The sequence below is a fragment of the Mandrillus leucophaeus genome, unplaced genomic scaffold (genome assembly GCF_000951045.1).
Source record: "Mandrillus leucophaeus isolate KB7577 unplaced genomic scaffold, Mleu.le_1.0 Scaffold1304, whole genome shotgun sequence".
In the NCBI taxonomy this organism is placed as follows: domain Eukaryota; kingdom Metazoa; phylum Chordata; class Mammalia; order Primates; family Cercopithecidae; genus Mandrillus; species Mandrillus leucophaeus.
In genome coordinates, this window is record NW_012101260.1 from 378,760 (window position 1) to 397,160 (window position 18,401).

General features: G+C 38.2%; 1 protein-coding gene across 1 annotated transcript; it reads right to left on the reverse strand.

Moving 5' to 3' along the window:
- Nucleotides 1–1,905: 1,905 nt before the first annotated feature.
- On the reverse strand, nucleotides 1,906–17,343 carry CASP4 (caspase 4, apoptosis-related cysteine peptidase). Its single transcript, XM_011972833.1, has 11 exons — nucleotides 17,337–17,343; nucleotides 15,984–16,235; nucleotides 14,342–14,407; nucleotides 14,096–14,173; nucleotides 9,239–9,333; nucleotides 8,669–8,842; nucleotides 7,520–7,754; nucleotides 6,778–6,927; nucleotides 3,393–3,502; nucleotides 2,884–3,003; nucleotides 1,906–2,291 (listed from the first exon to the last, which is right to left on the reverse strand). Exons 1-10 carry the CDS (start codon nucleotides 17,341–17,343, stop codon nucleotides 2,905–2,907), a joined length of 1,266 nt encoding a protein of 421 aa, XP_011828223.1. The 3' UTR covers nucleotides 1,906–2,291; nucleotides 2,884–2,904.
- Between the last annotated feature and the right edge of the window lie 1,058 nt (nucleotides 17,344–18,401).

Here is an 18,401-nt window from a genome sequence, read left to right on the forward strand (position 1 = left end):
CTCTGCCATACACCAACATTGACCAAGCTGAGAATCAAATCAAGAACTCAACCCCTTTTACAGTAGCTGCAAAAAAACAAAATACTTAAGAATACACCTAACCAAGGAAGTAAAAGACCTCTACAAGGAAAACTACAAAGCACTGCTGAAAGAAATCATAGATAACACAAACAAATGGAAACACAACCCATGCTCATAGATGGATAGAATCATTATTGTGAAAAATGACCATATTGCCAAAAGCAATCTAGAAATTCAATGCAGTTCTCATAAAAATACCACCCTCTTCCTTCACATAACTAGAAAAAAAACCCTTAAAATTCATATGGAACCAAAAAGAGCCCATGTAACCAAAGCAATACCAAGCAAAAAGAACAAATCAGGCGGCATTACATTACTTGACTTTAAACTATACTATAAAGTTGTAGTCACCAAATCAGCATGGCACTGATATAAGAACAGGTGTATAGACCAATGGAACAGAGTAGAGAACCCAGAAATAAATCCAAATACAGTCAACTGATTTTTGACAAAGCAAACAAAAACACAAAGTGGGAAAGGACACCCTATTAACCAAATGGTACTGGAATAATTGGCAAGCCACATGTAGAAAAATAAAACTGGATCCTCATCTCTCACCTTATACAAAAATCAACTCAAGATGGATCAAAGACTTAAATCTAAGACCTCAAACCATTACGATTCTAGAGGACAACATCAGAAAAACCCTTCTAGACATTGGCTTAGGGAGAGACTTTATGACCAAGCATATGCAAAACATTTTTTTTCTTGCTTCAACAACAACAAAGATAAATATATGGAACTTCATTAAAGAGCTTTTGCATGGCGAAAGAAATAATCAGCAGAGTGCACAAACAACCCACAGTCTGTATTGAGACTAATATTGAGACTCTACGAGGAACCTAAACAAATTGGCAAGAAAGAAACAAACAATCCTATCAAAAAGTAAGCTAAGGGTATGAATAAACAATTCTTAAAAGAAGATATACAAATGGTCAACAAACATATGGAAAAAAATGCTCAACGTCTATAATGATCAGGGAAATGCAAATCAAACCACAATACAATACCATCTTACTCCTGCAAGAATGGCCATAATCAGAAAATAAAAAAATAATAGATGTTGATATAAATGTGGTGAAAGTGAACACTTTTACACTGCTGGTGGAAATGTAAACTCGTACAATCACTATGGAAAACAGTGTGGAGATTCTTTAAAGCACTAAAAGTAGATTTACCATTTGATCCAGTAATCTCACTCCTTGGTATCTACCCAGAGGAAAAGAAAGATATTATACAAAAAAGATATTTGCACATGCATGCTTACAGCAGCACAATTTGCAATTGTAAAATATGGTACCAGCCCAAATGCATATTAATCAACGAATGAATAAAGAATATGTGATATATATACACATCATGGAATACTCCCTAGCCATAAAAAGGAATTAAATAATGACATTTACAGCAACTTGGACGGAATTGGACACCATTATTCTTCGTGAAGTAACTCAGGAATGGAAAACTAAACATCGTATGTTCACAATGATAAGTGGGAGCTAAGCTGTAAGGACACAAAGCCATAAGAATGATACAATGGTCTCTTGGGGACTTAGGGGAAAGGGTGGGAGTGGGTTGAGGGATAAAAGACTACACATTAGGTACAGTGTACACTGCTCGGGTGATGGGTGCACCATAAATCACCACAAAAGAACTTACTCATGCAACCAAACACCACCTGTTCCCCAAAATTATTGAAATAAACAAAAAATAAAATAAAATAAATGAATATTGAAATCAGCATCTAAAAGTCAGGTGAAAGTTAAATAGTATGTACTATATATGCCTGATGAATATTATAAACTTAAAAGTTATGTTTAGGACAGTTTTATTACTAGTAGTAATGTTATAACAATATAATGAAAGGATACAAAATTGCATATTCAAAATAAGTAAGCTATATGAAATAACTTGAGTTTTGTGAATAGTTTTAACAAGGTTGACGATTATTTCTTCATTAATTTTTTCTTGTGATTTTTAATACTTAATTTTTTCTCCTATAAGCATGACTTATTTAGGACAAAATGAGAAAACAAGCACAATTTTATAATAAAAATTTATTAAGCATTAATTTAGCAAAAATATGAGATTGATTTTAGCCTGGTATTTGCAAAAGGTGGAGAGCGAGCAGTTTGATACAAAAATATTCTTTATCAAAAATTGACCTTTTCATACAGCAGATTCATAGATACCATAATGCCTTCATTTTCCTAGAGAAAGTAGAAGAAAAGAACATGAGTAATTTGGCTATTAGAGGTAAGATGTAAATATAACTAATCTCTACTGTGAGAAATACCTTCACAAAAGGGCTACGAACCTGTCATCCCCAAATGGGAAGATCTGTACTAGGGCCTCATTGCCTCAGCATAGATTTAGCAGCTAGTCTAACATATGGTACAGGAAAACCTCATCACAAACAGAGGAGAACATAACTCAGTAAAAGCGACTTTTGGGTGAAGAGAGACAAACACTGGATATACATCACATTTCCAATGACTTTTCTTTCCGCGTACATCATTATCCAATACTCCCCACTCACTGAGTAGTTCCTTGAGAGAAATTAGACATAAAGGATTTTCTAGCTGACCGCTATTGGGCTACCATTACTTACACAACCATTATGCTATGACTGATGTAATATAAAACCAGGGTTTCACTGGGGGTCACTAAGAAAAGGAAAATAACACAAGCCTTCTCTATAACTAGCGGGCAGCTGACATGCCATCATTATTCTCCATTCTATCCAGACTTTCTGAATAGATGAACAGGGAGCACCCAAATCCACTTCTAGAATATATTTACCTGAGTTGCTTTTTATGAGTTTTAATTCCCAGGAAAGAGATAGAAATATCGTGTCATGGATAGTCTTTCAATGGTGGGCAACTGGGTCACTACATTTGGTGTCTCAAATGAACGTTGAACCTAAAGTAGTAAAGAAAGCCTTTAGAGATGTTCTAAAAGGAAAACCTGACTCTTTCAGGAGTGAGAAAAGTCATGGTGTGTATTAAGGCTGTAGCTAGGTAATGTAAACAGAAGATATTTTTAGCTTTTCCTTAGATATAGCACATACACAAATGAATTCTTACTCTAAAAAGAATTCCCTGGGTGAGCAAATCTATCAAAGTCAGGTTATTGGGAAAACCCACACTGGTTCTATGTAGCATTTTGGAAGACCCCATCTTTGAATAAACTTGGAATACAGGAAGGATTGTCAAGATGAATTAAGAGCTTTGGGATTTCCTATAAAAATTCACAAATGGTTCTCCAAAATTTTCTGGGGCATAACATTGAAAATAAAGGAAGACCCCTACCTTTCGAAAAATTTCTTCTAGATGATGACTCCAAGAATACTCTTTGAAGTAGTAGATAATTTGGGAAATGAAGACAGAGCCACTTATTTCATGCCTCCAAGAAACATTATCTGCAAATAAAAGGCATCAAAATATTGGAGGATGTGATCTTTTATACATGTGGAAGATTCCTGGAGCAATACCTTTGGGACAAAATCTGATTTTGTTTCTTCAGAGAAGAGAGGAAAACCAATGCTAATAAAGATGGTACCTCCAGCTTCCATGGCAGACCCGGAAAAAACCATCATGGACCCTCACTCATAAATCCCCTTGACTTTTCTAGTAGGCTAGACTGAAGTGATATCCTCTGGGTTTGCAAGTGGTGGAAAAGAGTGTAAGTCCTTTCAGCACTAACTACATAAGAGAAAAATAATACAGCCTTGACATTCCTTGATTCTGGGCCCTTTCTTCATCCTGACTTGTTTCATACTATATATTTTTGTGTACTTTTTGTTATGTTGTATAAAAATATTTTCAATGACTGCTTCTGTTTACCATTTCAATATGACCAAGTTGCTCCTATAATTTAGAAAGAAAAGGCAATACTTCTCTAACTACTGCTTTAGTTGCAGCCAGCTGCTGATTTCTCCTTACTTTTTAAAGTCAAAATTCCAATTCTGTCTATATTCATCATTCCATTTCCCTTATCCTGCTCACCCCTATTAGGCTTCCCCTTCCTATACCTAACATCAACTTTGCCAAATGGCTTTCCCCAAGGTCACCATGACCTCCAAGTTACTAAATCTAATAGTCATTCATCAACCCTTACCTAGATCTGATCTTTCATTCACATCAGAAACTGTTGGAACTCCAACAGATTCTTTGTTGGTAAATCTAGCAACGCATACTCCTTATGTTCTTTCTTATTCTCTGATTCTACTTTGCGAGTCAAATTTACTGGTTCCTATTTCTCTAGTATTGAACTCTAGGGTAATTTTAACCTCTATTTCAAGGTCCCCTCTTATGCAATTCTCAATTCTTAGATGATTTCATCCATTTTTAGGATATTAAATATTATCCTTAGACAAGCATCTCTCAAAATTTTATCCCACATGCAAATCTCTCCTCTGAAATATACAACTGTGCAGCTCCCTACTCTTCATTTCATCTCAAAATATGCCAAAGCACCTCAAAACTTCCTGCAAAACTCCCATTTTAACTAATGCCCCACCGTTTACTTGCATGCTGGAGTCACTTCTATCACACCTTATTATTCACGTACCATATATTCACCAAACCACTGGATGGTCAGTCATATTATTTTTGTATACTAATTGCTTCTTAGATACAAGAACTTACTGCATCCCAAGACTATTAGTATCATCTATGGCTTAATATATTGTGCTAGCATTTAACCTGTCCTCATATATCGACTCTTGCTGTACTATAATGTATTCCACACTGAAACTCCAGAATGATCTTCAAAAACAAAGATCTTATCATTTAATTGCTTACAGCCTAGTTGAGTTTCCTATTACTATTAGTATGGAGGACCATATAAGGCCTCAGGTGTTTCAGTGCCTGCCTCACTCTCTAGACTCTATATTAGCATCTCTCCTGATGCTGTGTTCCAGCCGCCCAGCCCTCTCTCCTAAGCTTCTTTTTTGTCTGTAAGTTCTCCATACGCACTGCCTTTCCTGTCTAATAAGTTCCTCTCTTACCCTTGATTTGTTAACTCCTTCATTTCTCAAATGTGAACACATATTTTTTTAAGGCTTTTACCAGAGTTAACAATTATTATTTATTCTTGTTAAGTGCCTGCCTTTCTGGATATAAGCTCCATGAAGTTCAGTAACCATACCTGCTTTAATTGTGCATCGTATGTCTTGCACTGAGCCCAGGCCTAGCACAAAATTACGTGCAAAAGAAAGAAAAAAGAAAGAAAGAGAAAGAGAGAGAGAGTGGAAGGAAGGAAAGGAAGGAAGGAAGGAAGGAAGGGCAGGCGGGAGGGAGGAAAGGAGGAAGGGAAGAAGGGAAAGCGAGAAAGAAAAAGACAGGAAGAAAGCAAGAAAGCAGGAAAGAGAAAGAAAGAGAGAGAAAGGAAGGAAGGAAAGGAAGGAAGGAAGGAAGGAAGGAAGGAAGGGCAGGCGGGAGGGAGGAAAGGAGGAAGGGAAGAAGGGAAAGCGAGAAAGAAAAAGACAGGAAGAAAGCAAGAAAGCAGGAAAGAGAAAGAAAGAGAGAGAAAGGAAGGAAGGAAAGGAAGGAAGGAAGGACGGAAGGAAGGAAGGAAGGAAGGAAGGAAGGAAGGAAGGAAGGAAGGAAGGAAGGAAGAATTTTGCATATTGTATTGTATTTCCCCAAATAAATTAAGTATACTTTCAGAATTTGTACCAGGCCTTATATACCTCTTCAACTTCCTTTAACAGCTGTTAGTGTAGAACTTAATTTTCAAATAAAATCTTATTAAAACTCGAATACATGACAAAGGGAAGCCACTTGAGTTGTTTATTCCCCAGGATGGACTCAGAGTGTCCTCTAGCCCCTCAGTGCTCACATGCAGCCACAAACAACAGCCCTAATCACAACAAAGCTTTTAAGAAAGGCAGAAAGTCAGGCCCCACCCCAGATTTACTGAATAAGAAATCTACTGCATAAGCAAACTACTGAACAAGAAATCGAGTGATTTCAATGTTCATTAAAATTTGAAATCCATAAATTAGAGCATTTAGAACTGTGAACTGTGCAAAGGAGTATTTAAAAATTGCTCCTGTTATCCAAATCATTGATAGAATAATATTGTGGGTGATTGTTAAAGAAATCTGCAATTTTGACCATGAGTGATAAAGAATATTCTCTATTTTTACATTGCATTGTGACTTTCCAGCCAAAGGACTGATTTTTTTATTCATTGACTTCATTATCCAAAATTAGTTAACATTTAGGCATTTAAATGTTAACTAGTTTTCTGAAACTAGATTAATAATAATAGGCCAAGAGTTACTGGGATGTGTGAAGCAAGCATAATGGTTTCAGTGGTTGGCTTCTTTAATTGCTGGTAAGTGACTGTGGAGCTACACTGTGAGAAAATGATACCTTTCTCTGCCATTGCTACATTCAAAAAACAAAATCAGATAACACCTCACTTTTTGTAGTTAGATTATTCCAGGTCTGGATGTTCACCAAAGTCCTTCCAAAGTCCTGTTAACTTTGAACGTTTCTTCCCAAATCAAGATTTATAGCTTTCTAATTATGAAAGTCTCAGCATTTTAAATCTTTTCTCCACCTAAAATATCCTAGTAATTAGAGAAGAAATGCTCTTATCAGTGATAAGATATAATCATAGCCAAGTCGACTATCTAGCAGCCTACAAGGAAATCTAGAAACTATTCTCTCTGAAATCACTTACGTGGTGTGGAAGATTTGAAAGCAATGAAGTCCTTTTCCACATGAGCCTTTGTGACAGCATCATTACAGATGCTACTTTGCAAGAGCTGACCATGTGTATCTGCACTGGCTTTTCCGCTGTCAGTAGTGAACCAAACAATCCCAGCACCACCTGGGAGAGATATTATGTCTTATGAAACATGAGGTATTTATAAATACACATATACATATGCAAACACAAACACACATGCATACACATACACATATGCACACACATGCCCATATACATACACACACATACATACACACACACACATACACATATGCATATACATACACACATATACACATATGCATACGCATACACATACACATACACAGTACTGTCTCTTTTACCATAATACCTTTACTTTAGTACATTTTCTCATGGCATTACTTAAAAATGCAAGTACCTTACTACTAGAAATACTGCCTCACTTACCGGGAACAAAACAGAGCCCACTTGAGTTTAGAACAACCATGTTGACAACATCATCCCAGATGATTGGGATGTTTCTAATTATTCTACTTATAGTTTCTTTAAAAAACGGTATGGACTTAATACAATTTCGAAGTGCACTGGACCTAGGAATAGTACTGAAATGTTGTTTATCTTGCTTATCCCTAGGAAAATGAAGTATAAACACCAGGCTAATTTTAAAAGTGCACAGCCACTCCCGGGGGTCTCAAAATCAAGATTTATAGCTTTCTAATTGGAGACTCACTGCCTCGGCAGGCTTGCATGATGATGACCTTGGGTTTGTCTCTCAGACTCCGGCAGTTACGGTTGTTGAAAATTTCGAAGATGGTGTCATCGTGAAGAACATCTGGCTCTTGATCCCAGTGCTTAGTTCCACAGATTCCATTCAGGATGCCATGTGACATGAACACCAGGAATGTGCTGTCTGAGGACTGGTGCTCTGGGCGAGCAGCAAACTGCCTTAGGGCTGTTTCCATTTCCTGAAAGAGACCCTTGAGTCACTATCGAGGAAGTCTCCACATGTGTACAGTTTGTACTTAAATAGTAGGTGGGGTTCACAAAAATGAGCCAGTACTAAGGAATCAGATGGTGTAGACTGAATGGGAGTGTAAGATAAATAGTGTTCTGACATAAAACTAGAAAATTTAACTGTATAGAATATTAAAGCTAGTAGGGTTTTTATGTAGTATCTTGCCCAGTGGTTTTCAGTAAAACCTTAGGTTTCTGAAGATGCTGGGAGATGGAATAAAATGAAGGCCAAGTGAGATGACAAGACACCAACAGGGCCACTTTGCTATAATCTGTTTAACAATGGTGTTCTTGTAAGTTTTTATTTTAAAAGATAAAATTGACAAGTATTAAAAATATGAAATTCCTTCACTATGGAGCTGCAGAAAGTTAGTTTAAAATGGTCTAAGGTCATGCAAAACAGAGCTAGAATCACAACTTTTTCATTATATATTTGTGTGTATGTGATTTTTTCACCTATACCTGCCTTTACGTTTAGACCCTTGCTATGGACATTTTTAAAAATCCACAAGCTAATTCTGTAGGAATCAGACATGGCAGCATGGCGGGGTGTGGGGCTTTTATCTTAACCAGACCATCTAGTAGTCTCCCAGATTGTGAACATCAGAAAGACCTAATATTTTCACTAAAACTCTGCTACATAGAATTTATCTAATCACACACACACACACACACACGTACATGTTATAAGATGGTGCATTAGAGAAGGCTGAAATCCACGGGATCCTATTCTGGAGAAAATATAATTCCTATAATATCATACATCTTGCTCTTGTAGCTACCAATTAAGAGGTTGAAAATTATCTAAAGGAAAAAAAAAAAGAAAAAAAAAAGGAAAGCTTGTTCTGCTCTCTGGAGCCATTACCTGAGCTGTGAGATTCTCTTCTATAACCACTGAGTATCCAAGGTTTTCAAGTAGATCTTGCATCCCCAAAAGGTCAAGTTCAGAACCATTTCGATTAAGAAGATAGTGGAATTCTTTGTTGCAGATGATGAGGGCCAGGCGTGTTCGGCCCTCTTTCTCCATCACTGGATATATCTGCAATTAATACACACAGAATGACTTTCCCCAGGCCTTTTCCTTTTTGCCTCCAAAGTTCATACACAACAGGCCAGTATAAATATATAGTAAGTGACACAAAGTTTCTGCGTGAAAATACACCCTCGTGAGGAAAGAGGCAGAAAACCAGACTGAAAGCATGTACGAGGTGCAAGTGTTCACTGTACGAAGTTGGCTTCAGTTAGGTGGTGGAGAGGAGTTTAGACTGTGTCCCAAAGTGAGATTGAAGAAACAGAAAATGTAATGTGAAGACCAATCAGTTAGATCATTTCCTGATCTTAAGGCCTTTGTGACGAGAGTTAAAGCATCCCAGTAAGTCCCCAGTGTCTTGTCTGAATGAGTAATCTTATGACTCCCTATTTCAAAGCATATCACCTCATCCGCCCTTTTCGTCTTCAGTTCATGGAAATGAGCATGAGGGCAAAGCTTTAACCTGCCACTGGGTTGGGCACCCTGGATTTCCAGAGGAGCTGAAAGAGAAAAAATTGTGTAGCTCATTAAGCAGTAATGTCTGCTGCCTTGCAACCCTGCAGACCCTTTTGCTAGGCTCTCATTCCTCAAAGCTGCTTGCTGCCAGTCCATGAAAAAGTTTTACAAAATGAGAAAATTGCTTCATATTTAAAATGCCTATAACAAAAATATTGAGTACATCCCTATTTTCTTTCTGCTTCTTACTGCCTCGTTATAAATTTCCGTGTTTTTGTTAGTGCTGATGGCATGGACTAATCTTTCAGACCCAACACATTAGCATTATATAAATACAGCAACTAAGATTTGGAAGGAAGTTTAATGTTTATTTAGCCTAGTGGAATCACTACTCAGATATTTGAATGTCACTTGAAATATCCTTTGTTTATTATTACCATTCTCTGAGACATCTCCCCTTTCATGGAACGCAAAACATTCCAAGGCATTCTTAAACTCTTATGTATGTAATAAAATGTGTACCTTCTAGGTATTGATATGTATTTCCCACCTCAGAATCATACAGAAAACATTTAATTCATTTCCCTGTAAAAGCCCATGAATTCTTCCATGACCAATATGTCTTTCCCTATTTTTCATTCTTACATGAAAATACCCTCTACATAAACAACTATTGCATTGTACTTTAATTGTGTTTACTTACTATAACCTTAATTAGGATAGAGAAGTCGACTTTTATATTTGTATTTCCAGTATATAGAATTGTATCTGGAAAGATTGCTAGTTTATAAATTTTGTTAGTGAATAGTTGTCCTCAAATACTTGAAAATAGCTACAAGGTCTCCCCTGGTTCTTTGTTCCCTTAGGGCAACAAACCTATATCTTATCATAGTTTTGCATAAGAAATATTTCCCCTTTTAACCATCAAATCCATCAGTTTACCTACATCTCTGCTCACCTGTTCTACTTTCTCTTTTACTGCATAAAACATGTGTCCTTCCTCCTATCAAAGGTCACTGCCCCTACCTGAGTTCTGAATTCCATCGCCTCCTACCCGCAAGGGTTTTTATCAGGTATTTATTCTGCCTCAGGTTCTATGTCATCAATCGCTTCCTCTTTTCCTACAGACTTATGCCCATTGGCATCAGCATGCCTTAATATCTATAAAGGTTTATTTTTTTCTTTTTGAAAAAAGCCTTCCTGTTTCCTTGCCAGGTATTGTCCCATTTCTCTACTTCTCTACATAATGCCTTAAAAGCAATCTTTTTTTTTTTTTTTTTTTTTTGCTGTTTCAAATTTTCATGTCTTATTTTTTTTTGGTATGCAATCCAATCTGGCTGTTATCCTCAATCCTTAAATAAAATACTTATTATCAAAACTACCACTGATCATTTGTTGATTTCTTAGCATGGCATGGTTGAAAATATACTCTTTCTTAGAAAACATTCTCCAGGCTTCTGTAATGCTGCATTTTCCAGCCATTCTTCCTAAATCTGTCTGTCTTAGTCGTTCGTTCTTCCTCTCCCACAATGTCTCCAAAAGTTGTGTTTTTCTGTGCCAGACACTCTGTTATTCTCTGTCAATGCTCTTTCTCAGGTGGCATCTTCCAGTCTCAATCTCTTAAATACTATCTACATGCTGATGAATCTCCAGATTTTTCCCAGTCCAGATTTCTCTGTGAGCCCATCCATTTGCCTATTCAACGTCTGCCACTGGAGGTAACACGTGTTCCAGACCAAACATTCAAAACAGGACTCCTGATATTGTGCACTCCTTCAAATCTGTATCTCCTGCACACCTGTTTTCTCTGACTCAGTAAATGGCACCATTCACCCCAGTTGCCAAGCCAAAAACCTAGTCATTATTAATTATTTCTTTTCTTTCACATCCCATATCCAATTCATTAGTCAGTTTCCATTGATTCTGCTGCCAAAACTAGTGAGAGACAGGACTAGCTGGATTTCCTGGGCTGACTAAGAATCCCCAAGCCTAGCTGGGAAGGTGACCACATCCACCTTTAAACATGGGGCTTGCAACTTAGCCCACACCCGACCAATCAAAGAGCTCACTAAAATGCTAATTAGGCAAAAACAGGAGGTAAAGAAATAGCCAATCATCTATTGCCTGAGAGCACAGCAGGAGGGACAAGGATCAGGATATAAACTCAGGCATTGGAGCCTGCAAGGTCAACCCACTTTGGGTCCCCTCGCCTTATATGGGAGCTCTGTTTTCACTCTATTAAATCTTGCAACTGCACTCTCTTCTGGTCCGCGTTTTGTTACAGCTCAAGCTGAGCTGTCTTCACTCGCCTTCCGCCACTGCTGTTTGCCCCCCTTGCAGACCCGTCACTGACTTCCATCCCTCCCGATCCAGCAGGATGTCTGCTGTGCTCCTGATCCAGCAAGGCACCCATTGCCACTCCCGATCGGGCTAAAGGCTTGCCATTGTTCCTGCACAGCTAAGTGCCTGGGTTCATCCTAATTGAGCTGAGCACTAGTCCCCGGGTTCCACGGTTCTGTTCCATGACCCATGGCTTCTAATAGAGCTGTAACACTCACCACATGGCCCAAGATTCCTTTCCTTGGAATCTGTGAGGCCAGGAACCCCAGGTCAGAGAACACGAGGCTCGCCACCATCTTGGAAGTGGTCCGCTGCCATTTTGGAAGCGGCCTGCCACCATCTTGGGAGCCCTGGGAACAAGGACCCCCGGTAACACTAGGTCTCAAATTTAACAACTTTTCATCAACTCTATTGCCATAAAGTCAGTCTAAAAGCTATTGTCTTTCTAACTGGAATATTTAAACCGCTTTCAACTGACCTTTTTGATGGGATGCTTATCCTATCACTCCTCGTTTAACAACTTCTAAGTAGTGTGAGTAAAGGCAAGATGCATCATTTATCATTTTTCTGCTGTGACATTAGGTCATGTCCTTGCAGTTGCGATTTACTTGGCATTATTAGTATGTAATGATTTCAACATGGGCAGGAAGATTAAAGGGAGAATTGAGAGTACAGAGTGAAGTAAATGAAAGGAAGGAGAAAAAGAACAGAGGAAAAAAAGAGAAGAGGGAAAAACAGAGGAACAAGAAAAAGAATTCAATGGAAAGAAAATGAAACAGATGGTAAGAAAGGGGAAATGAAAGAAATGGAGAGAGAAAAGTGGGAGATTAACAGCTGTCTTTCACTTTGAGGGTTGTTATTTAAAAACCCTCAGTTGGAAACACCTTATTTACATTTTGGTTAAAGAGAGTACCAAATTCTTACACAGACAGGTCAATTTATTATATTTATATTGCTTTTGCTTTTTAATGTCAACTATTTTATGTAAACTAAGATAAACTTATGTAAGTTTAAGCACTTGTTTTAGGAATGCACGTTAACTGTAATAGATGGCTAGGAAGAACAGAGGCTATGCAACACTCCTGGAATTTGTAAGGATCGTCAACTACTAATAAACAGTTGTCCTAAAAAACAAACAAACAAACAAAAAACCCTGCGATGTTTTCTGTTGCAAATAAAATTCCTGGCATGAATCTTTAATAGCTCCACTTACACTACCCCTAATTTCCTACTCTGCAGTCAGATTGGCTGTGACCCTCTTACACAACAAGAACGTTACTGTCTCAGGGTCCTTGCTCCTGTTTCCTCTTTCTAGAGAACACTTGTGTTTCAGAGTTTGGCACAGCTCCTTCCCCACAGCTCAAGTATGTACTGAAATGCCACCTCTGGGGAGAGGTCATGACTAAACAAACACCCTGGCTCACTGGTCTTCCCTTGACCACCCCTGGCTGACACACACACGACGTGCACACACACACATACACAACCACCTCTTTCTATGACCTAATCCTCCTTTATTTTATGCATTCTCTGAAATCACACCATTTATTATTTTCATGCCTTTTATATACGTACTTCACTACATTGTAAACTCCTTGAGAGCAGGAGCTTTGTCTATCTCGGTTACTGCTATACACACAGTACTAGACAGCATGCAGTAGGTTTTCAATTAATATATACTGAATGGATAAAACCATGATAAAAGATTGAAAAGTTTTTATTCCTTTTTAAGTTTGTTCAGAACTTTTGAAAATATGGTACTCGGAAGACAATACTATCATTTATGCTCATCCTGTCATTCTAGACACTACAATTCTTTAATGTAGCTCGATAATTGATCAGTTTCCTTGGTGACTGCATAGAATGTGTGACTCATATGCAGTTTTTATTATTTTTTATGTGCTTTTCTTAACCATTTCCTTATTCTGTTTTCTGCAGTTAATAGTTTCTCATATATCTGTAGTTTTACACATTTTTTAAAGATGTGATGAATTCCATTTAAAAATGTGAGTGTCAGAAAGGTGGGGATATTTACATCAAAGCACATAGTCAGTGGTAGTGGTGGGCTCACCATATACAATGTTCTTAGTTTTTATTCCAGTTCTCTTTGCACTACCCCATAAGACCTTTAAAAGGTCTGCTTTATCTCAAATAATGTCATTATATGTCCATGGATAGATATCACCTGTCATTGTTAAAGCTGATGCTTGGACCAATACAGCATTCTGCTCAGTTTCTTCACTTTCACTTTCATTTCTGGGTTCTGAGGAGAATTGAAGAGCAGGGATGTAGGTGCTCATCTTGCTTTTGAGACACCGTGTTACAACAGGAGATGAGAAATAACTATGTTGTCTGAACCTCAATGCAGTGGTGTTTCCTCTGTAATATAGGGCTCATTCTAAGGCTATCTTACCCCCAAACGATGCCTGAGGGTTCCCATGAACCACTTTTTTGGTGGCAATTTACCTGTTGGAGGAACAGCCATTGAATGAGCTGATGCAGCTCTTTCTTCATCTTTGCTTTCTTCATTTTCTTCTTCTGATTCTGCAGTAGAATGAAGAAAAGGTTTAGGATCAGTGCTCTACTCTGAAAGCCATTTCCAAGGATGAAAATTGACTGAGAACACAAGTTTCCCAGGTCTTTACTGGGATACATTCTCACAATAGAGGCCCAAGAGTTTTCTTTTGGAATCTGGCATTTGGAGGCCGTTACCTGTGGAAGAGGAAGATGATGCAGAGCTTTCTTCAGATTCCCGGTCCTCACTCTCACGTTGATATTCTGAAACAATATAAAAAAACAGATTTGTTTGCAGAACTAAGTTTCAAGAACCTACACACTTTACACTCTTTCCCTTTCACTAATGAGTAGATGACTATGCTAGCATGGGGCTACTGTATGAAGCATGAAGATTTGGCCCATTCACTAAGCAACAAGTTTGTTCTAGAGGAATGTAGCCTTCAGCCAAGTGTAAAGGGAGGCCGCGTTTCTATAAAATAAAGGGGAGCTTGTTATCTGTCTGCTTATAGAATTCAATGAATAATCAAAATCTTTAATCAAAGTTTTTATGCAACGGCATTGTTCATTCTGAGCAAAGAAAAGTACATCTATGTATAAAAATTATCTACAACAAAAATAATTCCAGATGCATGTCCAAGAATTGGGAATATACTCATTTATATATTACAGTCTGGAATAGGAATCAGCAAACCACAGCCTGTGGGTCAGATTCAGCCCGACACCCATTTTTATAAATAAAATTGTATTGGGACACACATCAACACACCCATCATGTACTTATGGTCTGTGCTGTTTGTGAGCTGCAATAGATGATTTGAGTCATGACAGAGGCCACATGGTCCAGAAAGATTAAAATATTCATTATCTTTCAAAGCAAAAGTGCAACAACCCGTGCTACACAGAGAAAGAAACGTCTGTACCCCACCAACCCATGAATTCCCTATTACTTCCTTGAATAGAAATCTAGATTTCCAGACATTTCTTTCCGGGGCAAAGCCACAGCTAAGCAAAAGATAATGGATATCCCCTATTGTACATTCTGTATCTGGGAACAACACTAAAGTCCACATTGTGAAACCAGAGTATCCCAGAATAGCTAAAGGCTATCAGCCTTTAATAATGTCTCCAGCACCATATGCGTATTTAACAAATATTTACTGAGCACTTATTATATGTCAGGTATCATTTCTATGTATTTAGGATATGTTCATGAACAGGGCAGACAAAGATCCCCCACATGGCTTACATTTCAGCAGAGGGAGACATAATACTATAATGAATCAGTAAACTGAAGGGAGTGATGAGGGTGAGGATTGTTAAAGAAAAAGTAAACAGCAGTGTAAAAGTAATTGGGGTTAATCAGAGTATTATGTGGCATTAAATATGACAGACAGGAGGCCGGGCCTGGTGCCTCATGCCTGTAATCCCAGCACTTTCGGAGGCTGAGACAGGAGGATCACCTGAGATCAACAGTTTTAGACCAGTCTGGACAACATGGTGAAACCCCATCTCAACTAAACACAAAACAAAACAGAACCAATTAGCCAGGCATGGTGTAGGGTGCCTGTAAATTCAGCTACTAAGGAGGATGAGGCAGGAGAACTGCTCTAACCAGGGAGGTGGAGGTTGCAGTGAGTCAAGATTGTACCACTGCACTCCCACATGGGCAACAAAGCGAGACTCCATCTCAATAAAAAAAAAAAAAAATGGTGAAGAAGGTGCTAAAATGGGGATAGTTTATTCTCCACTTGGAGAAGGGAAAAGTAAAGAAGACAAAAACTGAATAAGAATAGTAGAGAAAGAATGAGTTACTAGCTCTTAGTACGACAATACTCACCTAAACTCAGCTGTTTTGGGTGACTCAATAGGCGGTCCTTAAGTATTTTGCCTGCCATTTGCGCTTTCTCAGTGATATTATCAACTAGGTTTCCAGCGTTGTTCACCATGAAATTCAAACCTTTTCCTAGACTGCGTAATTCTTCCGTATTTAACACATTATTTTCCATCAAGTCATCAAAAATGCCATCTAGAATGTTCCTGGTCAGCAACTTCACCATGTTGACTGGATCCTCTTTGGATGGTTTCTTATCTGTGAGAATGACAGAATCTTAGATATAGGCAGAACTTTAGATAGCCCATTCTCCATCAAGTCATCAGAAATGCCATATAGAACGTTCCTGGCCAGCAACTTCACCATGTGGACCAGATCATCTTTGGATGGTTTCTTGTCTGTGAGAATGATAGAATCTCAGATATAGACAGACCTTTAGTTAGCCTATTCTAGGGTAGTGCTTCCCAAATTTTAATGTGCGTAAGAATCACCTAGAAAGCTTAGTAAGCAGCGCTTCCTGCACCCTAGTCCAAACAATTTTCATTTCATAGGTGAGAATGGGCCATGAATTTTCCCTTCTAACAGTTTCTCAGGTGATGCCAAAACCTCTGGTGCAAGGACCACACGTGGAGAAACTCCTGTCTTGTTCACCTAGCCATTTCCATAGATGGTGAAATAGATTCAGAGAAGCTAAGTGAATTCGCTACGGAACTTAGTGACAGCTGACTCAGTTTAGTCTTTGCATCTCCTACGATCTCTTCATTTTCTTTCACTTTTATCAATAACTAGTTTGAAAAACTAGTTTGAAAAGACATTATATTCAATATGTGCAGCAGTAAAACATAAATGCATTCATCTGTAAAATAACACCTTTTTTGTTTCCTTTATCAAGGCTGACAGGGAAGCTCGGCATGCCGAGACTGAGAGTACATATTGTAGCTGACCCATTTGCTGCTGTATTTGAAAGTTCACACAGAGAGTAGAAATATGGAGGAAATGCAAGTTACCCTGTTCAACCGTCTGGCTTCTCACCCTCACTGTAACAGAACACTTATAAAATGGGTGAGAACTGCAGGTCAGTATGAGTTAAAAGAAGAGTCTAAAAATCAAAGGAAAAGTTTAAGAACAGAGATCCAGATGTGTCTACATTTCTCTTTTTTTTGAGACGTTGTAACATATTCTTGAAGACACTTGGTTTGCATTTTTAGTGCTGTGACCAAGCTCACATATCTCCCGCTACACCCAGAGTAAAATAATTAGGTCTTGGGAGAACCCTCTCCAGTCTGCCTTCTTCTTTCCCTTGAACTATAGTGTTCTCAAAGTACAACCATAAACAACAGAAAAACTGAAGCCACTCACCAGCCATGGCTGCTACTGCTCCCCGGAAAGGAAAAAGCTACGAAAGTGAAAGCAATTTCAACAGGCTTGCTCTCCTCTGAATGGACCAGCTTGTTGATACCACCCTAAATGGAAAACTACAGGTCCTCAAATTCTCTTTCTCTTTGCCAAGATACAATTAGACTCCTGATCTCATATATGTATAACGGCTTTCTTTTGGAAAAGAGAAAGCAGAAGGTGTTTTTTGTATTTGATATAACAAAGTGATCAAAATGAAAGCATGCACACTTGCACGAGAACACGTCTCTGCATTCTGTTTTTTCTCATCTATTTTTAGCCCGTTAATAAATCAAATTAAACCTCCATTTGTCTCTCTGCTGCCATCAGCCTCGAAATGGTCAGGAGTCTTTGCTTCATTGATACTTCCTCAACCCTGGAAGTGTGATTTTGGAAGGTAAAAGAGGTTGACTGAGGACCGGCAAATGGTGATACTCCCTTTACTGTTTGAAAAACCCACATAAGTTATCTCTTATCTTCTCTTTCCAGATCCACTCACTTTTAAATTGGGATGTTGTTTATTCATGAGATTAATGTATTTTCATTCAATAAATGAACAAGAGACTCACTTATTTTTGAAATAGATATATGTGTGCCATTAAAATCAAACAAGAAAAGTTTATAAAATGGAAAAAGATCATCTAGATTCCTTAATGTCACTTGACAATGTAACCACAGTTATATGCGTAGCTTGCATCTTTGTGTGTAATTTTTTCTATAATTTTATAAAACACTTAATATGACACTGATTTTATTCATGCCTCTAATCATTGGCCTCCTAGCATTTTTGGCCTTCACTTTAATTGTGAACTAACCTTATGACTAGGTTTTGGCCAACATGATGCAGCAGAGCGATCTGATGGAGTTTCCAGCCTGAGTTTTACAAATCCTTGTGCCCTTCTCCCTCTTGAACACCTGAAGCTAAATGAGGATAAGCCTGGGCTAGATTGCTAGCTGAATAGAGACCTCGTGTGGAGAAGAGCCCAGTCATCTCAGCCAAGGCCATCCTAGACCAGCCTCCAGCCAGGT

Excerpts from the sequence above, each read along its gene's own strand:
- CASP4 (XM_011972833.1), bottom strand. Across the intron at positions 7,755-8,668 it reads AAGAGAATCTCACAGCTCAG|GAAATGGAAACAGCCCTAAG; the intron begins GTAATGGCTCCA and ends GGTCTCTTTCAG. Across the intron at positions 3,004-3,392 it reads TAGAAGAAATTTTTCGAAAG|GTTCAACGTTCATTTGAGAC; the intron begins GTAGGGGTCTTC and ends TTACTACTTTAG.